At 35.3% G+C, this 27,627-nt stretch overlaps 1 protein-coding gene across 2 annotated transcripts in view; it reads right to left on the bottom strand.

The window, feature by feature from the left end:
- Positions 1-305: 305 nt before the first annotated feature.
- Positions 306-27,627, bottom strand: part of Kap-alpha3 (karyopherin alpha3) — a 173,166-nt gene continuing 145,844 nt past the window's right edge. Inside the window, exons 10-13 of one of the 2 annotated variants that reach the window (XM_090376955.1) lie at positions 25,259-25,363; positions 21,353-21,587; positions 13,606-13,697; positions 306-903 (exon numbers count right to left, since the gene is read on the bottom strand). In XM_090376955.1, the coding sequence (XP_090233081.1) occupies positions 805-903; positions 13,606-13,697; positions 21,353-21,587; positions 25,259-25,363 (531 nt within the window). In that variant the 3' untranslated portion in view covers positions 306-804. The remainder of the gene's footprint in view (positions 904-13,605; positions 13,698-21,352; positions 21,588-25,258; positions 25,364-27,627) is intronic. The other variant, XM_090376962.1, reaches the window with a different exon arrangement.

Genomic DNA, 27,627 nt, shown 5'->3' with positions numbered 1-27,627 from the left:
TTTTTTTTTTCTCCCCTTAAAAAAGTAGTTTATACGATTACTGATCAATCCTATAAGTCATTTTGAGAAGAAGCACAGCAATGCCATTTATACAATTCAATATTTACATTAATCAGTTATATTGTTTACAATTAATTTAATTATAAGCATCATCTTGCAAAAATTTAAGCAAAAATGAAGTAGCAAAAGTGACATTTTTTAAATGAATAAGATAACTTAAATTTTTTATTCACGTGTAATATTATCATATTAAGGAAAGTTAATTCCAAAATGCAGATAAAGTGGTTTAATTTTAGTTTAAAAAAAGGAAAAGAAAAAACCACACCTCTTATGCAAAAACAAATGAAACAGCTGCACATGTGAACAGGGGAAGTCATGAGCTGAAAGAGCTAAATTACACAATTCAAAATCTCAACACTTGTTGGCATCCTCAGAAAAATGCAGACTATTTAGGAAGTGTGAGATCTCTGCCAATGCTGCTACAGTAATATTCATTTTCTTTTTCTTTCACACAGGTGAGAAAAGGGCTGAAGTCTTTGGTGTAGAACACAGATGAAATATCTTGTTCTTGTATATGCCTGAAATTATCTGCACAGCAGTTGTCTAAGTGACAGGCAAGCAGTCTTAATACTGCAAGCAGCGAACACATGGAAGTAGCTGGTACAAGCAACTGGATGTCATTTTCCATTTAGAGTTTGCCAATGTTCCTACATCTCAACCAAAGCTGGCTGATGAAACACTATACACATTGACCTGCCTCCCCTTTCTTGAAGCTGAAATCACAAACTATTTTTGCATCAAATTTTAAAATTTAAATCCATCACTGGGTATGGGAGCATTAGGATCAAACTGGTAACTATGATCAGATGATTGAGGCATTAGATTGGGATCTTCATCTACCTGCTTCAAAATAAAAAGTAACATTAGGAAATTCACAAATGAAATATCCAAATATGATAACTGTTAATACATAAAATAAATAAGTTTTGATAACAAATTTATTATCCATCAAAAAAACATACACAAAGTAACTTGTGGTCTTTTAAAGTACTGTTTAGACATACAGACGTAACAGAGTATGGGTGTAGTGTGATATATGCACTAGAGTAGGACTGGGCTCTAAATTAAGCAACAAGGCAATTAAAGCTATTGGTAATCACACATTGCATCAATTTCTGTATTGCACACAGTCAGTTTAAATGAAATGGTTCAGCAATGCTTCTTTATTAGTAACTTATTTTAGTATTTTTTGCTGAGTTTAAATGGGAGAGGAATAAGATAAAAAAATTATAAAAATGAATATAAGGCATTACCCATTAATACAAGTACAGGGTGGCCATAATTAAAGTATCCCTATTCAGAGCTCTTGTAGCTGTAAGTAATAAGTGGAATGCCACCAAAATTAGTAAGAAAACTATTCAAGGCATGGGAAGAAGGATCCCACGAAAAAAAAATTAGTTCTAAAATCTATTGATAGAGGATAATATGGCACTGTACAAGAGGAAAGACATGATAAACTACCAATAAATAAATAACTAAGACAAACCTTAATGAAATTACAAATTTTATTTGTGCTCTTTGCAAAAAAAAAAAAAAAAAAAAACCCTGCCAGAGGAAATGGTTTCACAGCTCCAAATTCACAATTTATTGCCGATGATGTCGCTGATGGTAGAGATGGTTTTCAATGTGATTACCATTGTTCTGAACCAGAAATTGCATTCAATGCACAGTGTGCTCGACTGCAGAATGCAACATCTCTGGAGTAATGTTCTGTACATGCTGCATTATGTTGTCCTTTAAAACAGCCAGGTTAGGGACACTTCTTTGATAGACATTAGCCTTGAGGTGACCCCACAGCCAAAAATCACACGGTGTAAGGTCAGGCAAGCAACGACTGACTCTTTCTGCAGTAAAGTGATGCCGGAGAAGCTTATATACTGGTCGTGCGATATGAGGAGCACTATCTTGCATAAAAATTGTCTCATCCAGGCATCCTCTTTGCTGCAATTGAGGAATAATCAAAATGCTCAGCATGCGATGCTTTGTGCTGTAATGGAACAGGTGACTGCAATTCCTTGAAAAAGTATGGTACTAGGATGAAATTTGAAGTTACACAACGCCAGATGGTGATTTTCAGTGAGTACAACGGGATTTGCTGAATAGCATGCGGTGCTTCTGAAGCCCATTTTCAGCAGTTTTGAGTGTTGACAGTCCCATCGAGATAAAAATGGGTCTCATCTCCCCAAAGAATGTTCCATGGCTAGGCATCGTCCACTTCCATTCTGGCCAAAAATGTGAGAGCAACTGCCATTTGTTTTTCAGGATCATCTTTTTGCAGCTGCTGGTGACTGATCTTGTATGGATAATAGTGGATTAGTTTCAGAAGAATTTTCTACAGTGGAATACGGGACATCCAATTGCCTCTCTACTCCCTGTGCGCTGCTACTAGTTCCAGCAGCTGTATCCATTGATTGCTACCTGAGGTGAAACAGGCTTCCTTCCTCTTTCAGGAACAACAAAGGACCCACTTTCCTAAAATTTGTTAATCATCCTTCTAATTGTCACAACTGATAAAGGACCTTGACGTAAGTTTTTACAGCGTCTAAATTCACGCAGAGTGGCTGCTGCATTGCATCCATTAACGCAGAAGAACTTCGCAAGTAAAGCATGATCAGGCAGAGTGAGATGCATTGTTAACAGTAAACTTACACAATATGCTTGTGATGTTTGTGTTGTGGCTTATAGCTCTCTGCTGCTAGGAAAATTAAATTAACTCAGATTTATGCAAATTTTCTGCTCTCTTAGGTGTCTTATTTTTTAGTTTGGATTTAAAACTTTAGTGCAATTTAGTTTCTTTCTGTTTTATTGCAGAGCACAAATAAAAATCTGTAATTTCATTAAGGTTTGTCTTATTCATTTGTTGGTACTTTGTCATGTCTTTCCTCCTGTACAGCACCATATTTTAACATTGACAAATGTAAAGTACAGTGGATTCTGGTTATTTGGGCCACCAGTTAATTGGGGCAGCTGTTTATTTGGGGCAAATCTCAAAAAACAGAAACCAATCGAGAAAATAGCCAGAGTTTACTTCACTTAATTGAGACAGCATGTCGTTTAATTGGGGCAGGAGACCGCAGCACTTGAGATTACCCTACAATTGTCTCCGACAGTACCATGTGGTTCGGTCGAAATTCTGGAAGTCACTACCATAAAACAATAAAAACAATTAGCAGTCACCTGTTTATTGGGCTTTTCTGTTAGTGAAATCTATCACAAACGGACAGTAAACTCGATCTTACTGAATTTGCGATAATACTGACAGCTGGAATTCTGAGGGTTATTATGGCAAAATGTGTTTACACTCCCATGAAATTCTCAATCATATAAAAAAATTAATTTTCAGTTTTCATTCCCGTTTTTAAAAGCTTTGTAACTCGTTACTCCGTTTTCACTTGCGCGTATTGTGTTACTTGCAAATTGTGTGTGCCGTGTTCTTTGTTATTGATTGCTTACCTTTTTACTGTTTTAAATTTTAATCCCTACCCACAAATGTAAGTGAACAGAAATGTCAACTAGTTCATATGTACATATTACAATACGTATTAATTATTCCGATCATCATGTATATACTTCCGATTTTCACGTATCATTTAATTTTTTAATTGGTAAGGTAATAAAGGGTAAATTTGTGCTTAATATACCTTTGCTTTTATAGCTTGTGGATAATATTCCTCCTATTTTCGCTAATAAGAATCGCTGTTTAACAGAATTAAAATTCAATTCACAAATGTGATCACAATGACCGGCGCTTACTGCACATCGTATAGTGAAGGGTACTTTACTATGTTGAGTTTGTCGTAATGTGATTTGATTGTACAGTGAACCAATTGTAAAGAGAGGAGTACATTGTATTTTTAACTATTTACGTGAAACTTCAGATAATTGGGGCAGCTACTTAACCGGGCCAAAATGCACTAGTTCCGATGTGTGCCAAATAACCGGAATGGACTGTACTACATATGGGAAGCATATGTAGTACAGTCCATTCCGGTTATCTGGGATACAGTAACCCCAGAGTATCGTATGAACTCTGTAGTATTACACCGACAGTGGTAGAGAATGGAAAGGACCTGGGGGTAATTGTGCAGGCAGACATGAAGTTTTCTGAGCAGTGCAGATGGTCTGCAAGGGTAGCTCATGGTGTCTTGTCAATGATATACAGGAATATTTCTAGCAGGGATAAGGAGGTAATTATCCCCTTGTATAAGGCAATGGTCAGGCCTTGAGTATTGTATACAGGTCTGGAGGCCTCATTTTAAGAAGGATGTAGAGCTGTTGAAACGAGTACAGAGAAGGGCAACAAGATTAGTGAATGGAAAGGGTTGCTCTTACAAAGAAAGGCTTAAGTTTTGCAGATTACAGTGTCTGGAGACTAGGCACCTGCAAGGTGATCTGATTGAGGTGTATAAAGCCTTGAATGGTTTGAGTATGCTCAATGCTGATGGGATTCTTCCTCTCGCTCAGAATAATTGCCTGAGAGAGCATAAATTCAAATTGAGGAAAGACTGTTGTAGGATAGATGTGCAAAAGTTTGCCTTTAGCCAGCAGGTAGTTGACTGGTGGAGCAGACTTCCATCTTTTGTTGTGGAAGTTGATAGCCTAAATAAATTTAAGGCTGAGCTGGACAGGTATTTGGAACGAATGGAGGGGTGAAATTGGAGTGGTTATTTTGGGCTAATGCTGCATAAGCTTGCTTTCTTGCATTGCATGCCTCCACTGATGCTAATATTATCCCCTATCGGCAGATTTTGGAACTTCAATTTTGATGGCATTCTGTGTGATACTTAGAGCTACAGAGAGCTCTGAATAGGGATACTTTAATTATGCATAAGCTTGCTTTCTTGCATTGCATGCCTCCACTGATGCTAATATTATCCCCTATCGGTAGATTTTGGGACTTCAATTTTGATGGCATTCTGCGTAATACTTAGAGCTACAGAGAGCTCTGAATAGGGATACTTTAATTATGCCCCCCCCCCCCCCGGTACATCCTATGAGGATTGCTAGGTTCAAAAAAAAAAAAAAAAAAAAAACCCCAAACAAACAAACAAAGAATTATATTGCAGAGTGAGGGGACATATTGTGATACAGTGGCAATAAGGTGATTTTTCTAAAATCCATTCTCAGTATCATCAGTCATATTGAGAATGGGATAATATGGGTGGGGGATTGGCAGATCGATTGTATTTAGCAGTCAGGTGCTTGAACCCCGGTCTACTCAGAGCGTGGGCTACTGCACTCCCAACCACTCAGCTACGGAGGCCTCTATCGTGTATATTTTTACCTAAATCATTAGGCAAAAATAAATATAAGACCCATTAAGACATTGCACAACTTATGAGGATCACCTCATACGACATACAATGTCTTAATAGGTATCTTACCTTCATTTTTATTATTTTTTTATTTAATATCAGTAAAAAGTACTGAGGTAAGTTAGCATTGAAATAAAGAAGCACTGCTGAGTCATTCAATTCATATCAGCAATTCATAACTTTGCTATAATTGCTTTTGGTACAGTTAGTTTGGAATTATGTGGGAGAGAAACTCTACCCTTGCTAAGTTTGCTCATCACAAGCAAGTTAAAAAAAAACAAAAAAACAAACAAACAAAAAAAAAAAACCTTTACTGAGAATTCCTCTGGTTTGTGATGCAATTCTCTTCAACTTGTTCCAGTAGTCAATATAAATGCTGTGCACCACGTTTTCTCTAAATGCACTGGAGTAGGAGACATGTTAGGTCAGTCCACAAATTGGACAAAAACACTTGGAAATACATGCAATTTTCTGGGGCATATATCACTTTCTCTCAACTAGCACTTCCCATCTCTCTCTCTCTCTTTCTCTCTCTTTCACTTTGCTTTCCCACTACTTCCTCTCTCTTTCTTTCTTTTCCTTCTCCTCCCCCTTTTATTATTTTGCCCATTTGCTCCTTCCTGCACTATACATCTGTCTACTTCTCTACCTATCCCATCAATATCAAAATTGGAACTTACTTTTTTTTTTTTTTATCACAGAGCGTTAAATGTTTCATACTTTTATAGAATGGATTCAGTATATACAGGTGTAATGGTGATGATTCAACATTATTCCAATAAAAATGCTGTGCACCATGTTTTTTGAACACGCTTTGTCATGCTGTTATCGTGATGGTGAAATTTTCAACATTTTTTTAATTACAAATTAAGAAATATCAGAGAATAAAGATATGTTATGTGTAAATTGTCTCTCTACCCTCTTTCTTACTTTATCTGTGCACTGTGTAAAATATTTCATTGGCAATTTACTTGAGAGAGAGAGAGAGAGAGATCAGACAGATCTCTTATAAAACAGTGTTCGAAGCCAGCCACTGGTTAGTACACCAGACCGAACCTATTAGTAACTCTTTAGGAGTCTTCCGGATCAGCTAGTGTATAATCTTGCTACTGCTACTCTGCCAGATAATGACTGGAAGGAGTCCAAGTAGTGTGTATGTGGGGGGGGGGGGATTTGAGACAACGTTATGTCAAGGATCTGGGTATATTCTTACCATGTGTAGGCCATATCCAAAAATTTCATTACTTCAACGGCATGTCCCCACCCTGACTTTTTTTACTATTGAATACACCACAAACTGTCAAACTAATAGAGTAAGCTTATCAGTGAAAATATATAAACCTCCCAAACGGTTCCTAGTCCATTTCACAAATATATGTGGTCTTAGTTCTAATCTCAACGATGTCCATTTCCACTTGCAGTCTGCAAAACCCCAAGTACTTTTTCTGACAGAATCTCAGTTACCGGTTCATTCAAACACTGCTCATCTCAGTGGCCCAAATTATTCACTGTATGATTCCTTTCACCTCAAAGATGGTACTTGTCCATATGTCTGTTCCGATATTCCCTGTCAGCGACTTGGTAATTTGGAATCTCCTCTTTTCGATCTTCTCTGGATTAAAATCTTTCTACCTCATTTTCTCAAATTCATTTGTTGTCTCTATTGTTCTCCCAACTCCACTAATCACTTGGAGCTCTTTGACTTCCTCTCTTTGCAATTTGACTTTCTGCAGTCCAACTTTCCTAACAGTGAGGTAATTTTCCTTGGTGATTTTAATGTTCATGATTCCAGCTGGCTTCCACTTTCTAGTCACACTAACCCAGTTCAAGATGCTGAGGTTTTTGCAATTACAAATGAACTTGCACAGATTGTTTATTTACCTACAAGAATACCAGACAATCCTAACCATACAGCCAACACACTTGATTTTTTCTCACAAACAACCCTTCTAATTACATGGTCAAATTGAGTGGTCCTTTAGGCAGCTCAGATCACAACTTGGTGATTGTCTCTTCTCCAATGGAGCCTTTATGGCTATTCCCAACTTTGTGTTGTTTGGCATTACAAGAATGCAAAATGACCAGCGAGATTTATTTTTTTCTTTTGCTTGGTCAGATTACTGTCTCAACACTTCTGATGTCAACGTTTCCTCTGATTGTGTCAGCGAAATTATTCTTGTAGGGATGGAATCCTTTATCTCAAGCTCTACTTTAAAATCTCGTCCTTTACCTGAACCTTGGTTTTCTAATAAATGTGCAAGCGAACAATGTTGCATATTGTAATTGGCTTGTTTACAATTCTTCAGTTTCATTTTCTGCCTACACCAAAGCTCGCAACAATTGTAAAGCAGTTATTAATCGGTCCAAACTAGATTTTGAACAGGCTAAGAGCAGAAAACTTGCTTCATGCTCTAATGGCAGCCGAGCATTCTGGTCTCTTGCCAAAGCTATTGGCCACAAATTTTGCCCATCTCTGCTCCCACCTGTCCAAACCAGGTGGTTCTGTTGTCACTTCAGGCAAGAATAAAGCTCACCTACTAGCATCCCATTTTTCTTCCAACCCATGTATTAATGATCTTGGTAAAACACCTCTCACCATTCCCAACCCGTTCCATTCCATGCCTCCTGTGGTCTTCTGTCAAAAGAATGTCAGAAGGATTTTGACAAATCTTGATGCTTGTTATTTGTTATTTTGGTTTTTAGGAGCATTAGCAACTAAGGCCATATTGCTCTGGGAATGTGCGGTGGTCATTCCCTGACCTTTCCGCATCCTCCGTATTTGGTGGTAAATCTTGATGCTAAGAAAGCTCCAGGTCCTGATGGTATTTCTCCACTTGTTCTCAAAACCTGTGCTCCTGAACTTACTCCTGTTCTTTGCTGCCTTTTTCACTTTCTTATTTCAAAGGTGTTTTTCCTTCTGCTTGGAAATTTGCTCATATCCAGCCAGTTCCTAAAAAGGGTGACAAATCCCTCCCATCCAATTATCATTCCATTGCAATTACTTCTACTCTTCAGTATGGATTCCGTCAGTGTTGATCCACTGGTGACATTCTGGCTTGTTACCCATTTATGGCAAATTCAATGGAAAAGTTCGGTGAAACAAGCAGTTGCCCTTGACCTTGACATCTGAAAGGCTTTCGATCGTGTCTGGCATATGAAGGTCTTCTAAATAAGCTTCCATCTTATGGTTTGCGAACTGTTTTTTGTAATTGGTTATCCAGTTTTCTCTCTAATCGCTCACTGAGGGTGATGGTAGATAGCTCTCTATCTTCTAACTTCTCCACTAATGCTGGTGTCCCAAAAGGTTCAGTTCTTTCCCCCACTCTTTTCCTCTTGTATATTAATGACCTTCTTCCATTGACTGGAAATCCTATCCATAGTTTTGCCAATGATAGCACATTGCATTCCACTTTCTATTTAGAAAAACCTTGGCCTGCTCAATCAACTTCAACTCCTCAAATATCTGCTACCAATTCCTTAAAATGCCAATCCAGTGGGGCAAAGACAACTTAATTGATTTCAATCCTTCTAAAACCCAGTCTTGTCTTATATCCGCTCATGTGGGACTGAGTCAAATGCTTTGCTGATATCTAAATAAACAATGTCAAAATGGCTAACCAGATTAATCAAACATGGTTTTCCCTTTACAAAACCATGGACTGCAGGAAGTTTTATTTTAGCCAGTGAGTTATAAATTAATGGAATAAGTTGCCTACATGGGTGGTAGAGGCTGACAGTTTGGGGAAATTCAAGGGTCATCTGGATAGTAACATTCGGGCCAGGGAAGCGCATAGCATGATAGGTTTAATTTCCTTTTCTTTTACTAATTATTATTATTTATTTATTTTATTTTTTTTTGGCCGATGCAGCATAAGCCATAGGCTTTCTTGCACCGTGCGGCCATTACTAATACTAATCTCGCAAAAAGGATTCTTCTGCTCTTATGCTTATCTTTGGTGACACTGATTTCTAGGCAAGTTGATATATCTCTTTTGGGGATTATCTGTCTTGGCACAAGCACATTACAAATATTGCTTCCTCTGCATCTAAAAAAACTTGGTTTTCTCTTTCGCTCTTGGCGTTACTTTTCTTCCAAACAGCTGTTGACTCTGTACAAATTGGAAATCCGCCGTACCATGGAATATTGTTCCCACATCTGGGGCAGTGCCCCCAAAACCTCTCTCAGGCTTCTAAATTCCATTCAGAAGACAGCAGTTAAGGTTAATTAATGACTGATCTCTAACTCAGTTTTTCCACTCGCTGTTTCATAGACATACTGTTTCTGCTGCATGCCTTTTCTACAGATACTTCCATGGGCACTGTTTTTCTGAATTGGCTTCTATAATTCCAACTCTCTCTCTCTCTCTCTCTCTCTTTCAAAACAGTCCGAACATGTTCCGCCATCAACCAACATCCATTTACTGTCCAAACTTCAAACTCACAGAACCAACTTTTCATCTTTCTCATCATTCAACTTTCTTCAATCTTCCTTCATATGTATTTCCCGAAAATTACAGTCTACAGAAGTTCAAGTCTAATGTCAACAAATATCTTCTCTCATCTTCTCAACCTCCAACCCGAGCATGGTACTAAGTACTATAGGTATTGATACAAAAATACCGATTTTTCGGTACTAATTAAAAAAAAAAAAAAAAAAGTTTAATTTAATCACATAAAGGTTATAAAATCACATTTATGTGATTATGATGTCCTTATCTCTACTAGCAAATGTTCGATAAATCATCGATAGGACACCATGCAACATTGCAACCTGTCCAGAATTCTCGGACAACTTCATGTCTGACCGTATCATAACTCCCAAATCCCGTTCCTCTACTATTGACTTTAGTTCAACTCCACCAAGTGTATAAGTTATTTTTGGGGTTGCTGTTCCCCAGGTGTAAGACTTTGCATTTTGCTGAATTAAAGCACATAGCTGCCACTTTTCTGACCATCCAGGAAGTCTATCTAGGTCACTCTGAAGAAGCTCTGCTTGGCGGCGATCATTAACTACTCTACTGATCTTTACATCAACTGAGAGTTTAGACATCACACCCTATATCCCTTCATAGATGTCATTTAAGATAATCAAAAACAACAGTGGTCCCAATACTGATCCTTGGGGAACCCCACTTCTTATATTAACCCAATCTGAGGAATAATCATTTATCACAACACCCTGCCTGGTGCTCCCAAGCCATCGTGCTATCCATCTAAGGATTTTCACTACGATTCCAGCCTGCTCCAACTTATAAAGTAACCACTCATGTGGGACTGAGTCAAATGCTTTGCTGATATCTAAATAAACAATGTCGAAATTATTCTCTAAATCCAGCTCACGAGTGACCTGTCAAAATGGCTAACCAGATTAATTAAACATGGTTTTCCCTTTACAAAACCATGCTGTGTATCCTACAGAATTCCATTTCCACCTAAATGATCCTTGCTTCCATGATTTTCCCTACTACTGGCCGGTCAGTAATTTCCCGTTACACTCCTAGAACCGCCTTTGTTCCAATTTACACCATTACAACAGAATCTCTCCTGAGTCCAGTGGTGCTCTCATAACTAGCCTTAATGGTTCAATGCACTCACTTTCCGCCTCCTTTAAGATTATAGGGTATATGCCATCAACCACAGGAGCCTTACTCGCCTGTGGGCATGACAGTTTTCTCATTAAATCAACATGTGAAATTTCAAACATCCTTAATCACATTTTTTTCAACTTCACTCCCATAATTTCTCATTGACGTGAAGGGTTTTCTTCTGTAAATATAGATGCAAAGTAACTGTCGAGTTCATATGGAACATCAGTTGGGGTATCTAATACAATCCCACACAATTACATATGCATCCGATCTGATTTGTCCTTCTCTTCTTTGCATTTATATATGTGAAGAATTCCTTAACTACACTCTTTGCTCTCTTTATTCCTTATCCCCATGCTATGCTGGGAGAGAGCATGGACTCTATGCTCTCTCCCAGACTCAGTAAGGTACTATAGTGAAAATTATACTTTGCTGAATAAAATGTCTTTCTCCTTCAGAAAATGAATATAATTCAACCATGGAAGACCAACATGGAACAGAACATCAGTGTTCCACAAATTCTTTCCAAAATAAGAAATTGCCTGACTCCAATGAGATTTTAAAAGATGAACTTGAGTCGGAAATTAATGAAATACTTTTAACTATTTTTAAGTTCAAAGCCTAGAAAATACGGACAGATCATCTACGATTATCTCAGTACAATAGTTACAATAGTACCAGAATAGAATCCGAAAGGGCATTTTTGTTACATACAGTAACAATTTTGTTACTGTATGTAACAAAATTAGATCCATTTTATTGATCATACTATTGATCAGACAGGTAATGTGGATGCTTAAACATAACTAAACTTTGCAGTAACAACATGTATTTTTTTTTGTTTTTAGAATAACTGTATTTTTAATGATTTTTTTCAGAATATTTATTATTGCAATAAATGTTTATTTAAAACTTGAATTCAAGTAATCACAGTACTTGTTTTTTCCTTACTTTATTGCACCTAATTGTCATCAAAATTTACTGAGAAAAACGTTTGTTTTTGGAATACCGGTATTAAGATTTTGACCGGTATTGTAAGTCCTAGTTCTAATACCTGTCATGTTTGGGGTTTTCATAAAAAAAAAAAAAAAAAAAAAAAAAATAAACCACAGTCACAATGCACTGTCTACTATTTCTATTTTTGGTTTCTTTAAAGTAGAGAGAACTTAATGACCCCTGTGAAATAAATCAAGTGCAAAATCCTTCCTAGATTGTTTATGATTTTTTCCCAATCTTTTTCTTTTGTTTCACTTAGTTCACACTGTCTGATGCCTACAGCACACTGCAGTGTGCCATGGGTATCAAACAGTATATTTTAAAGAGGAAAAATTGGTTAAGGGAGCTTCTACTGTGTGTGTGTGTGTGTGTGTGTTTGTGTTTTTTTTTATTTAAATTTAATTTTTAAATAGTAATTCCTCAAATAATCCTCCATAATTTTCACTACTTTCAGTTTTTGAAGCAATTTCTTTTGAAAGAACATTATTTTGCACATCTGAATTTGATGCTTTCTTTCCCACTTCTCTCATGAAGTGATCTTATATATTGTCAGAGTAAACAAGCTCCCTTAGCTGACAAAGTAAGAATCTACTGATAGAAAAGAAAAGGAAAAAAAAAAAACAAATTTTTTATGATTTTCACCCAATCTTTTTCATTTGTTTTGCCTACTCTGTTCAGTGTTGCTAATAAACAAGTCCAGAAACATATCAGAAACATAAGTTTCATCAAATAATGTCCAAGATAATGTTCAGATCCTCTGCTCTAAATACCCTTTCAGAGCTGTGAAGGAACAAAAATAATTATCTTTGACATGACTTTTCCAGTTTTTTTATTTGTTATTTCTGAAATAATGTTTATATTTATATCTCCGAGTGGAGGGATGTCGGACCAGAACTCTGGTAACTGATATAGTTGTACATGTTCTGTTTGGTGCCAATTCCAGTACAAAAGGTTACACTTTTTTTTAGTTTCTGAGAGCACAGCAGTTTTCCTCATCACAATGGTAATACAACAAAATGTCCATCATATTTTGATGGGATTTCAAGTCAGATACTGGCATCTAGCAATTAAGAATACCAATTAAGTGGGTGGGTGGCTTATTATCACAAATTAATTGTCACATCTTTCAACTCAAATCCATGTTAGGTAGATAGTTTGTGTAACTATTTAGCCTACGTGAACTGGCCTGAGCTCAAACTGTTGCTGTTTCTAACAAAATCTTGGCATTGAGATGGCCCAACAATAACACTTTTTATTTGTTAATTTAAAACACTAATGAATGGTGCTGTGTTATCTGTCAATGAATGAACAAGTTTTTTGGCAGTTTTTAAATTGTAAGTATTACCAGTTGATCTTTACAAGGCATGCAGAAAGACTTTACACTTCATTTAGATACTTGTGCAACAGTACTATAAAAATATATTGTTAAGTACCAAAAAAGTGCCTGTTTCATTGATAATTTTGTGACTAAGATTTTCTTTACATATAATATAAAGCCTATTCTGAAGGATACAAAATTTTTTTTTTGGGGGGGGGGAAGAAAAAAATAATCATACAAATACAGTTAAAATACAAATTTTGTGACTAATTTTATATCTGCCTGCAATTTTAAGCATCTATTATTATCTGATTAAATAGATACTTACATCATCAGAAAAGTACTGATCAATGATTTCATAAGCCAATTTATAAATGTCTTCATTTTCATGATTCTGTAGTGCTTCAATTTTGTCTAGACCTAGAAAAAGGAAAGAAAGAAAAACAAAGAAAGAATTTACTTAGGGATTAAAACAATCTTTTACATAATAAATGTGCAAATTAAATTAAAACTGCACATAGTGACATAAAATGAATATGTTTAATATCCAATGTTTTGAATGCATTGCCTTCCTATTTTAAGATGAAAAGAAGAGAAAACATCAAACAACAGTACAGGTTGCCTAATATACAAAAATAATTTCACTGCCTTTTATATGATGAGAAGGCAGAGAATGATACATGAAATAGATGTTCAATAAGCCACAAGTTATACAGTGAGGCAATGAGTCGACTAGTTCATGAAAGAATTCCACAGGTATTTCCATCTGTCCTTGCTGCACTGCTGTCCATAATTCTGTTGCATTCCTGGGGGGGGAGGATCCAAAGCTCGAATGGACCATTCCACAGCATCCCAAAGATGCTCCACAGGGTTCATGTCCGGTGAACAGGAAGGCCATTCCATGGTGGTAAAATCTGAGGAATGCTCTTCAAACCATGTTCTAGTCACCACGGCTCTGTGGGGATGTGCATTGTCCTGCTGGAAGAGTCCATTGCCCTGTGGGTGCACAATGACCATGAAGGGGATGCAGATGGTCTACGGATGGACACATAACCTGGCCTGTTCAGAGATGCGTTGGTCAAGTACCAGAGGTTCCAACATGTGCAAGTTGAACACGCTCCAGACATACCGACTGCTCGCCTGCCTGAACAATTCCTTGTTGACATGACGGGTGCATAGCTTCGTGTGGTTTCCGACAGATATGCACCCTCCCACCCGCTCGAAATAACTGGAAATGGGACTCATCAGACCTGTCTCCAATCATCCAAGGTCCAGTGGGATGTTCTTTCACCCAGTTTCGCTCCAGACGTACCGACTGCTCGCCTGCCTGAACAATTCCTTGTTGACATGACGGGTGCATAGCTTCGTGTGGTTTCCGACAGATATGCACCCTCCCACCCGCTCGAAATAACTGGAAATGGGACTCATCAGACCTGTCTCCAATCATCCAAGGTCCAGTGGGATGTTCTTTCACCCAGTTGAGGCATAGAGTCCTGTGTCATGGTGTTAGCAATGGGACTCTGGTGGGTTAGTGGCTCCCACAACCTGCTGCGGCTAATCATTGCCTGATGGTCTTGGTGGAGACATTTCTGGCACCTCCCTTGTTGAAGTTGGCAGTAATTTGTGGTATCGCTCTCCAGCTGACTGAAACAATGCAAACAGATGTCAACGGCCACGTTCATCAACCACATTTCTCTGCACACAGCGCTGTCCACGATGAGATGTTATTCTGGAAATGGCATATTCCCGATACACTCTTGATACTGCTGAACGGGGACACTGCAATAGAGTGACCCATGCATCGGGCACCCACCATCATCCATCTTTCAAAGTCTGTTAACTCATGATGTTTATCCATACTGACATTGAATTACCATCTATGTGAATGCAGTGTACCTATATACCTTCCAAGAGGTGGGTTTGTCCACTAGAGAGAGGAGTGACAGTGTAGTGTTGCCCAGGTACCAAGTATCCCATGAAATCTGCCCTTTCAGTGTATAAGCTTTGCTTCCTAGCATCACTTTTGCCAATACTAATTACCTGAAAAAATATGGCAAAAAGGATAATCACCTTAAGGGGAATAAAAAGTTTGCATAAAAAAAGGCAAATCTGTAGCGAAGATTGAAGAAACATTCACTGGAAAGTGATTTAAGGTTAAACTAGAGGTTAGGCACCTTAATGATCACTTCTTTTCATAGTCTTTATGAGCCGTTTAATAAAGTATGCAGATAACATTGGTATGCAAATGGTATGAGTATAGTAGTGACCAAATGATGCAAGGGAGCTAACCTATACAATATCAGCCAATGGAAGAAAAAAAAAAAAAAAAAAAAATTCACAAACACTAAGGAGAAATTTATTCCAACAATAAATTTGTCACTGACTGAGAGCACATCTATCCTGCAACCTCCCTTTGCCAATTTAAATTTGTCCTGTGCGTGAGAAAGAGTATAGATGTTACCAGCATTTAGTTTATTTGACAAATTCAATACCCTTAAACACTTCAATCAAGCTTCCTTGCAGGTGCCTAGTTTTCAGATGCAAGCAATTTACAAAGTGAAATCTTTCTTCAAAAAAGATTACCCACTTGTGCCCCTAAATCTTTTGCTGAAAAAATTTCTCTATATTGTTGGATTGCACAATTATCCATAGGTCTCTTTCATCCTCTACTTCCTTGAGTTAGTACTACCCAAATGGTAAGCTCTTCTGGGATTGTTGCTACTCAGATGAAGTACTTGCATTTATCAATGTCAAACCACAATTGTCATTTTCCAGCCTATCTGCTTAAATTACTCAGGTCTTTTTTGGAGTAGCAAACCCTGATTACTGTCATTAAACACCTTTCCCACCTTTGTATCATCGGCAAATTTCAATATTAAACTTTATATTTCTACATCAAAGACAACATCTAAGTTTGCTGTTATAAAAAGGTCATTCAAATGAAAACCACAAAATCAATGTAAAATGCATAATATGTAAAAATACTGATTGATTGAAATCTGTTGGCAACATTGAGTAGCCACATCTGCTGGTGCTATTTGGAAACTGTCAATTTTCAAGATGGCAGCACTTTTGCAGCCATGCATCAAGATAGAGATGTGATCTGTAATCCATTTTTTTGTGAATACAGAAGGAATTAAAACAACTGTTGAAATTTATTGCAGAATGTTGGCTCAGTATGGAGAAACAAGCATGAGTCAACAGCAAGTCTGCAAGTGGGTGAATAAGTTTAAGAAGAGTATTGAAAGTGTTGTCTCAACCATGGTAAAGATTCTTCCACTGCCACTATGACTTCTGGTTTTGTGAAATGAGAAGTCATAGCGGCAGTGGAAGAACTTATATGAGGAAACTGTAATATTGCTATTGAAGGAATTGCCATGGTGTTCAATGTTAGTACAACATACAATACTGTTAGTAAGGAGTTTTACTTTCAAAGTGTGTGTATGTGTGTGTGTGAGAGATGGATTCTCAGCGTTTTACATAAATGAAAGAAACACCTCAGAGCACCCAGCCCATGATACATGGCATGTAATACCTAGAATTCATTCCCTTACATGGAGTTAAATTCTAGGTGTACTATTACATGCCAAAAAGCAAACATGCAAGTTCAGAGTGGTGCTATACAAGTTCACCCTTCATCGAAGAAAGTCCACACTCAAGCATCAGCTGAGAGTATTATTTACTGTATTCTGGGATCATAAAGAAGCAATTCAGGAACATTAACTGGATAGAAGCGAAACAGTGACAAATGACACATACAGTGATGTGCCTTTATCATAATATTGTCCATCCTTACACTGCCCATTCTGCAGTAAATCAGTTACAGATGAAGTCTGAAGTATTACACCATTTTCACCAGATTTGGACATGATTTTCACTTTTTTGGCTACTAAAAGAAGTGCCAGGAGGGCACTGCTTCTGTCAGATGAAGAGGTCAATACAGTGGTGCATGAAGGGCTTCAACACCAACCACAAACCTTTTCTTGAGGAATCCAGGCAATACTGCAGTGCTGGAGAAGGTGTGTCAAATGTAATTGGGGACTACATCAAAGGCTGACATGCAAAGTTTCCTTGTTGTTTATGAAATACAAATTTAATTAATTTTTGTGGTTTTCATATGAAAATCCTTTGTATATAATGTGTTGTTTGATAGTAGCTTGCAAAATCAAAATCTATGAATAAAATAAAGATTACAGAGAATATGGCATGAAAATTTGTAAAACGAAAACAAAAGTTATGAAATTTGGAGCAAGTTAGTAATTTTGTATTTAACAATTTTTAATGAAAATTAAAATGAAACATGAAAATAAACAATGAATAATTAAAGCATGAAGTGAAGGGAAGTCAGGTTAAATTCATTTGAAACAAAAAAAAAAAAAAAAAAGAGAGAAATTAATCAAAAGATAAAATTAGCTGTTTATGATGCAGTTTTAAAGAATAAAGTCTGAGTAACAAATATCAAAAAACAAAGGTAAGTGAAGCAAATTTATGATGGTACAGGCATCTTGAAATGAGAAGTGATCTCAGCTAAACAGATATATGAAGAAAAAATGAAGTAATAGTCCCATAGCCAGACAAAGGGGAAAGTGGACAGGTGAATGAATGGTCTGACCAACGGTGAGATTTTTAACCCTATTCAGCATAAGAAATAAGGATATCACGAAAAAAAAAAACAGCAAATCAGAATGGTTGATAAGCATGACCATATGTTGATAAGTCACCTGTATACCAAATGGATATAACAGATTTGAATGATGATTTCCCCACCCCCAATAGACTAAAACTGATTTCCATTAAAATAGCTTATGTTTAACATACACATTATACAGCCATGATTGGGCTAACTGAAAATCGTTATGTGAGAGACAATTTTGTTTCCAGAATTGATATGCATTGATATCAATTCAGCATATCAGAACAAAGACTGAAGAAATAAGGGGAAAAAAAATAAATAAATAAAATAAAAAATCTTATTAGCATTAGCATTAGCTAATGCTAATAAGATTTTTGATTAAATCTTTTGATCAAAAATCTTATCTAAGTGATAGCCAAAAATCAAAAAATAATATCAACTTTTGGCTATAATCCATAGAATCTACATTAGAGCATTTTTAATTTTTATTGAGATAGATGAAAAATCAACAACTGTGCTTAAAATTCCAATATACTCAAGCAGAGTGATGTTTAAAAAAAAAAAAAAAAAAAAGAAGTACTTTTTCTGCAGAAAAAGTACTTCTTTTTTTCTTCTTCTCAGCAGAAAATCCCATCATGGATGTATATCCCCTGCCTTCGTAACGCTGTTCTGTTCTCATATCTTGATGAAAAACGCTCTCCTTATTCATAGCTCAATTCTCCTAAATTAAACAGCAGGCGTGAATGAAGAAAATGAATCTTCAAACATATTTAATCTTCCACTGCTTCAAAATAGTTTATTAATTTGATAAAACCTTATTAAAGCCAAAAGAAGGGTGCTGCTAACTTTTAGATCACCATAAATATGCTATTTGTAGTTACCACATTCAGGATTTTAGAATAGCTACTGCACGAAATATGGAAAGTGTCAGCTTTTTGTTTCCATTATGTAGTAGTGATATTTTCAGATTTTGCTTAGGAGAGTAAATAAACCCCACCCATCAACAACCTATACCCAGTTTAAGCATTCACCTTTAGTATCATGGTAAGCACAAGCTAAATCATTCATTATAAAAATGCTGATAAGTTTTTGTCTGTCTTGGAATATGGAAACTTTTGTACTTTTAGATAAATTCTATTGCTGCAAACACAACCCTAGAGTTGTTTTTTGACAAAGACAATTAAAAACAAGATAATAAACTTCAGCATGTTTCAATCAAATCTGATACTTCCTCTGTTTCAGGTACGTATAATTCACTTTTTGAAGCAGTTTTTGGCTTTCTGGTTCATCTATATCTGCCATGATGTCAACTTTGCAAGTTAGCAGGGACAATAGGAATTGCAAAATCTTCATTGTGAGAAACAAGCCTGATGTCTGGTGCAACATTCAGGCATACAAGTATACTTTTGGCAGAAAAGCCTATGGTTTTGGTTAAACAAAAAGTAACAATCATCATAATGATTGACTGCTCATACCATGCCATTCACACTACAAAGCATATGTTCTTACCAGCGAGCCACTGAGTTAGCTTTACTATACATCTAATACAACAGAGCATAGCCTTGATTTCCTAATGGACAACTGAAGTATAAGTATTGCTACTGCTATATGAATAAAGCTGGACACATATATAGCAAACATTGTCATTTGTATTCATAACATACTTTGTGTTACCCATAAGAAAAAGAAGAAAAACATATATCAACATAGTTCCGGAAATGCTTGGTTCCCGAGTTATTAACCGGAATGTCTTATCTCCCGCAGGTGATTTCCTTCATCACAAGGTACTTACAGAATCTTGTGGTTTTCCATTCCGACCAGGTACTCAAATCAGGAGCAAGCGGATATGCACTTCATGTATGGTTTGGGGGATGGCAATGCTATGGAGGCCATGCTTGTACCACGAAAGGTTCCCAGAACGAAGATGTCCAGACAGGAAAATGTTTAAAGGTATCCATCGCTGCCTTTGTGAACATGGGACCTTTACACTTTGTGCTGCCGACAGAGGATGACCAAGATCTACGACTCCTGAAGTAGAGGAGGAGATTTTGGATGTTGTGCATGCCACTCCTGGAATCAGCCCATGCAGAATAGCAATGCAACTGGCTGTTCAACGTTTGACTATTTGTAGAGTGTTGCGAGAACACCAACTGTATCCTTACTATCTGCAACGGGTACAGGCCTTGTCACCAGCAGATTACCCTGCGCAAGTAATGTTCTGCCGGTGGAATTCAGGTCTGTATTCAGGCAGAAGGTGGACATTTTGAACGATTACTATAAGGTGATGTGAACAGTTTAGTGTCATAGACAGACCATCAAAACTCAGAAACCAAGCATTTCCGGAACTATGTTGATATAAAATATTTTTATTGTCTACATATGAGGAACACATTCCTGAAGTTATGCCGTGCATTTTTGAGACACCCTGTATACATAAAAAATATCTAGATATTTTTTAAAATAAGTATGCACTAAAAAAAAAAAAAAAAAAACAGCAACCACAATAAAAAATCTGATAAAATAGCCTAACGTACAACATACATTATACGGCAATGATTGGGGTAACTGAAAATCGTTATGTGAGAGACAATTCTGTTTCCAGAATCATGTTAGCTTCTACCTTCTCCACTGAGAAGAAAACATTGCTGAACAGTGTTATCAAACCAACCACATCTTAAGTCAAATAGGACAGCACTCTATTTTTCAATATTGAAGAACTCATTTTTGGCAGAACACTTTAACACAAGTAAAGCCTTTGCCATAATAGTTCCATTAGAGACTTGAAACTGCATTTACTGTGATGTTTCCTTACTTTTCCTTTTCCTCTATTCTCACATCAATACATGATGGCTAGGCTGAAAGTTTGTATACTTTCAGTTTTCTATATGTTTCTATCTTGTCCTTATTTTTCTTTTTAACATACAATCCAAAAAACTGAAGTGCACTAAACCTTTTTCAAGGTGTTTATTTATTTTTAGTTAATTTCAAATTCATTTTTTTGATATTCATATCCCATTGTGAACCATTTTCCCAAGATATAGTTTTTAATAACAGTGATTATAATAAAATAGCAAGTTTTTTTTTGAATTCATAGATATCTGATCAGGTATTGAAACTTCAGGTCGTGACTATTATTCAATTTTTAAAAGCAATAGATTTTTTACATATTTTGAATAGTTTTATAATTTTTTAAATCTTATTTCATATTTTATTATACAGCTGGATGAAATTTGCTCAGAATAACACAATCTCCACTCTAATAAGTCAAATGGCTTTTGAACTTCCCTCTTCTTTCCAAATCCTGGCTATGCTATTGATTACCAATAAGATAGCATAGCCAAATCCTGGCCATACCATCTTATTGGTAATAAGAATATACTCTACATTTAAGAACATTCTAACATTTAAAGTCTTTTTTAAAATAAAATCTTCATGCATTTACCTCCACATTCTTCAATTTGGCTTGCAATAGCATAAAAATGAGAGCCAGCCATTTTTAGGATATTGTTAATTCCATCTAAAACTACTTGTACCACTTGAGGATCTCGTACAGTGAGCAAATTACACAGTGGTGGAATAACTTTCTGATCAACCAAATAGGCCACCTGAGCTTTTGTTCCACTAATTGTTAAGTTACTAATAGCCCATGCTGCCTCCTTCTGAGTTTGAAATTCTCCCTAAGGAAAAAAAAAGAAATAAAACAATTTTTATTCTTTAAAAATATACTATACAAGAACAAAAAAAATCATCATTCTAAATGTTTCCTATTGAACTGTTCCAGGGTCAGACATATCCCATTATAAAAAATATTGATTATTTAAACAAAGAGGAAAGATACTAACTTTTTACTTCTTATATAATTTATATTTTAACTATTTAATGATGAAAAAATTGGTTTCCTAATTTTCTGAGACATTATCAATCAGGGATTTTCAACATGTATGTTAGCACTCAGCAGTGAACATTTAGAGAGGTGTCAAGAAACAAAATGATAAATTAACTCAAATATATATATATATATATATATATAATTATTTTTTTTTTAGAAGTTGATGTGATAAGTGTTCAAAATGCTTATTCAAAAGAAAACAGGGAGTGAATCAAAAAATGCTGAAAATCTCACGTCCTCAACATTTTTTTTTTTTAAATGTAATTTTCCAAATGAAACTTAAGTTTTCTTTTAATAGTATGAAACCTATTGAGCACTTCTTTTTTACAGCTGATATTTTACATGCCAACTATTGTGGAAAAAAATTTTTGTAGGGGAAAAGTATCAACGGAGAAAAAAACTGAACAATTAGCAATGGTTCAGTTTTAAAATTCAAAGGGTATTCTTTTTCTTAAGTTATATTTCTACACAATAAAAATGATCTTTAAATAGAAACACAAAGCAAAGTAACAAATAAGGAAAGATGCATCTCTTATTCCAAGCCATTTTGTTTTTTTTTTTTTTGTATAAAAAAACAAAAACATTTTTCATGATTTTTTTTTATTGATTTGAAAATGAGGAAGCTGTTTGGAACACAAGCGCTGTCACCCACGAGAGCTCACATTTTGCTAACACACGTTTCTGGAGGTCCCTACCAACTACCATAAAACAAAAACAATTTGCACTTTCCTTGTTATTGAACTTTTCTGTTTGTGCATCTAATTATAAACGGGTAGTAAACTCGATCTTATTGTATTTGCGATAATACCGATAGCTGGAAATCTGTGTTTTTACGTTATTATGGTGAAATTGTTGCCCCTTCAATGAAATCTTCAGTCGTATAAAAAAAAACAACCATAAATAAATTGTAAGAATCTTCTCTTCTTTCCTATTTTTTTTCTTGTTACTTCATATCTCACTTGTGCAATTTGTGCATGCAGTGATCGTCGTTATCGATTGCTTATTTTATTTATTTTTGTTTGTTTGTTTTAAATTTTACAATCCTTAAAAAAAAAAAAAAAAAAATTGAGTGAAAAAAAATTTACGCAAATCTGTAGTAGCGCAAGTTGGGGACTTACTGTATCGAAAAATGTTCAGCAGCCTATGTAAAAAAATATGGCAATAGATAAAAAAAACTTACCATGCACTCTACTCGCATGTCCAATATGATGCTTCCCTTTATTTTTTGCAATGTTTATTTTAAGTCTATAGCTTTCCTAATTTTTTACGATGTTGCATATGGTTTGGTCACCAACATTATAATGGTTCATTAGAGATTTAATGGGTGCACAGTTTTCAAACTTTTGAATAATTTCAAATTTTTGTTTAACTGAAAGTGCAACTGTTTTGTGTAACATCATTTTCGCAATTTCTAAACAAAAAAAAAAAAAAAAAAAAAATTGACATCCCTGACATAAATAACGAAACAAAATTTGTCTTTTTGCAGTGAAACGGAACACAACAATCGACGCAACGCACTAAAACAAACTAAACATTTGTTCCCTTTTTTTGAGCAGCGGTGTGAAGACAGCAGGGATGCAAATTAATAGGTACACTAATATTCCAATGACAACTTATAATGCCGCTTCTTGTCGCTTATTTACGATTTGCAAAATATCTGTTTATATCTATTCTATTTATTACTTGAATTTTATGATTTCTGGTTGTTTTTTTTTTTTGGAATCTTGAAGTGTCTCGGTTAATCCGATCCCAGTAAATCGAGAGTTTGCTGTATATTATAATATAAATATTATTTATAATTTTTATTTATAATATTTATATATATTATATATGTGTATATATAATATATATGAGTATTAATAGCGATTGTAGTATGCCACAACAACGAAAAGGTTGAGAAACACTGGTCTACATAGTAATTTCTTTTTTCTCTCTTAACTTTCATAACTTTTGTTTTGTGTACAAGTTGTCTATAGTCTACACCTAATTTAGTCAGATTCTTGAAAATCTTGGCAGATAGAGTTTAACTGTGCAATACTGTGTACATATAATAATGAATTCAATTTTTAATCTCCCACAATCAACTGTGTCGGTAATTTACATTCTTTTATTAAGTAGTCCATTTTCTAGTTGATCCATATATTGCTAAAAATAAACTCAATCATGGAACTTTTCAAAGAGACTAACTAACTGAATACTGATCTCACCAAAATTTATGTACATTGGACTGAGGAAGAACTTTTGAAACAGTGTTATTCTGTAACCAGTATCAGAATAAAATATTTTACTTCAATTAAATATAATGCATAGTGTAGAGGCCTGTATGGACCTATATATTTTATTTTTACATGGCCTAGCCTGAAGTCTAGACTGCCCAACCTGAGCTGAATTTGTTTTTCAGCTTCATTTCCCCCCAGAACCAATTTTTATTCCATCCTGATTGAAACTTTTTATATAAATAAATAAAAAAAAAAACACACCTTCAGATTCAAAATTAATAATCATATAATAATTACCAATATTAATTACATAAAAAAAGAGAATATAATAAATTTTCAATTTACCATATTTAATATAATTCCAAAATGAATATACTTAAATAAAAAAAAAAATTGGAACCGACTGTCACTTATGCCACTGGCAATTCTCACTGTATGAATGATGTGTAAGCATTCTCCTTACCTGTATTTCTAAATTATTGCTCAGTATTGGATTTAGCAAAGAAGCGGTTAGAGTGTTACAAGTGAATGTTCTTAGAATTGAAAGTAGGTCAACCCAAAATCTCGGATGTAGTAGAACTAGGGATTAATGGTATCACACTTTTAATAAATACTGTATACTGCACACATACAACTAAAAAGGAACCCATTTCCGGAGGACATAATGACACATATACTCTTGATGAATGTAAATTGCAACTTAATGCCCGCTTAAGGGTAAAGGCTACTTTACTGAGCAAAAATACCGACTGGGTCACTTCCACGAAAGAGTACAAATTTCAGTGAATTTTGGAGACGCTGGCATTTTGTTTGGGGTTTTTTTTTTTTTTTTGGCGCATTAGCAACTATGGCTATAATGCGCCAAGACTAGGTAGACGCTGGCAAAGTGCACCTTACTGGTTAATTAAAAGTGTCAACAGACAACTAATACACATTTTTTCTAAAAACCTTTAAGAATAAAAAAAAAAAAAAAAAAAATATATATATATATATATATATATATATGCAGGAAATAGCCCAAAAAAGTCAGAAAAGTTTTGAAATAATTCATTACGATTATTTGTATCTGAACCGAGCCTGAATATCATTTGTGTTAGCCGAAGCCTGGGCCCGTGCACACCTCTAGCACAGTGGGAATTTTAAATGGAGGTGACAGTGCTAATAACAGCGGGTTTTTCTATGATATCACATATTATTATTATCTATTTGCTTAGGACTGCATTAAGTAAAAACTAGTTACCCGGCTAAGATGATGAATTATCATAGGAACAAGACCAGCATCAATAACTGCTTGAACTTGTTGTTGATTGCCTGCTGTAATATTTGAAAGGAACCATACAGCCTCCTGAAAAATCAAAATAAGAACAAATTAATAGTCAAATAACTATTTCATCTACTGACTTACCTTGATTTTGACTCAAGAGGCCCAGGAATAAAAGTTTGTTTTATATATTTATAAATTCAGCAAATTTAGAACGAATATGCATTCACCTTAAAAAAAAAAAACTACGGCCACGGTTTTAGTTCAATTCTTTAAGCAGAAGAGCACACAGATCTGCTGTATACTTATATCTCATGGCTGGCTTATGGTAGCCAATCATGAGATATTAGTATATATGTTCATATACTGCACATACTTCAGCCTAGTTTGTTTCTCTTGCCACCCCCCCCCCCAAAATTACGTACAAAACCCTGTATCTCTGTGTGAGACCAGCCAAATCAGTGCTGTTTAAAATTATGTAAAAATTCTTCCTGTCACTGGACAGGATTAAAACTTGGACTTTTTCAAATGGGTAGCAAGTGAAAATTAGCACAACCATCAAGACTCCCCACTGTAAGTAAAACAATAAATATTAATCCAACAGTGGATATGCTCTTGCATGCTTTTCAGCCCTCCCACCCTCAACAATTTAAATTATCTGTTAGAACTATGCCAGTGTGAATTTAACAGTTTGCACATTCTGCTTTAATTTCAATTGCACTGCAATGCTACATTTTGGAAGCTAATTATTTTTACTATCCAATATAGTTTCAGAATAAAGAATATTAATTTTAGGGACATCTTGAACTATTTCTTGTTCACCCCCCCCTCCAAAAATATTGCTGCATTAAAATGCAATAGCATGCCTACTTGTAACTTTTTTTTTAACCGCACCTGCTTCAGGGTTAATGGACTTCTTTCAAGTAGACAAGAACCAGTCACGAAGAAATAATTGTTTTCATTACATATTTTATTGTCACAAACAAAAAAATTTATTTTAAAATTACTGAAACGTGAAAAAAAAAATAATTGCAAGACTTTTTTACGACAAGTATAACAATGTAGAATCAGCAGCTTCAGACAGATCATACAAAATGATTTACAAAATCATTCAATGGTTTAAATGAATATAGATTATCTCTCATGTGAAGCAATTATGGCCTTGATGTATCCTTGAATTCATTAAGGATATTCAATCTTTCTTGATAACTAGTTTCTCTTTCTGAAACTGTTGGGCAAAGGCAAATATGTACAGAATTAGGATTAGACATATTCTTCACATAAGAATAGAAGGATATTATGAAAGAAAATTTAAAGAATGGTGAATTACAGAAATGGCATAATTAAGCTATAAAATGATGGTTGGGTAACAAACCAGAACTGGTGTTAGAAATGTATAATGCTGGCAACCTGAAAGATAAAGGTAAGCAAGAGAATGATGCACTGCAGCGACTTTCACAAAACAAAAGTTAAATAGATGTTTGTAAATTTGAAAATGTAATTTGAAATTTGAAGTATAATTTTCAATTTGAACGTTGCATGGCATACATAAAATGTTTCAAGTGTTGCAAACACTATTATTGGGGATGCAGAATCTGAATATACTGAGTACAATGTGTACAGAAAGAACAAAAAAGATGGAGAGCTATGTTGCTATGTTTTATAGTTAGGGAGCACAGATTTTAAAATGGTATGACCAATAGACAAAGACTGCCATTATAATACTGTGTCACTGTGTCAGTCATGTGTAGCATAAGCACTGGGAAAACTAAAATGAGAGTAGGAATATGTTACAAGCCTTGCGCTGTGGTTGTCACTCAATAGTAAAACACTTCTGGATTTTACATATGACTCCGTCTATACTAACATGTTAGAATGGCTATAAGAGAAAGCAATATTCTTTATTTGATTATCAACAAGACTCTTCAATGCATTGTATAAGTTGGAACAAAATGGCACTAGGAGCAAGTTATACTGCCATGGATAGAGGCAGTATAACTTTATACTGCCATGGATAAAGGGATGGTTAAGTGGTAGGGGCACAAAGAGTAGTTATAAATGGCTACTGCCCTTCAAGGAGTAATGCTATGAGTGGGATACCATAGGTTCGGCTTTGGCTGCTAGTTGTATAAATCACCTTGTATAAATCTGCAATAAATTTTTTTTGGTAGATGGTGGTTAAATTTAGGTTGGAAGAAGCATTAAAAAGAACTAAGGAGGGGAATGGGGTGAAAATATTTTAAACTGATTTTAAAATGAGCGATTTTAAAATGACAATCCTTGGTTGTCATAAAGAGGTTAAAAGACGTAAATGAAAAACTGTTATTATTATTAACGATACTCATTTA

Source organism: Mastigoproctus giganteus, chromosome 1 (assembly GCF_048544385.1).
Source record: "Mastigoproctus giganteus isolate SK-2022 chromosome 1, ASM4854438v1, whole genome shotgun sequence".
NCBI lineage: Eukaryota > Metazoa > Arthropoda > Arachnida > Uropygi > Thelyphonidae > Mastigoproctus > Mastigoproctus giganteus.
This window is presented reverse-complemented; position numbering and strand designations above follow the sequence as displayed.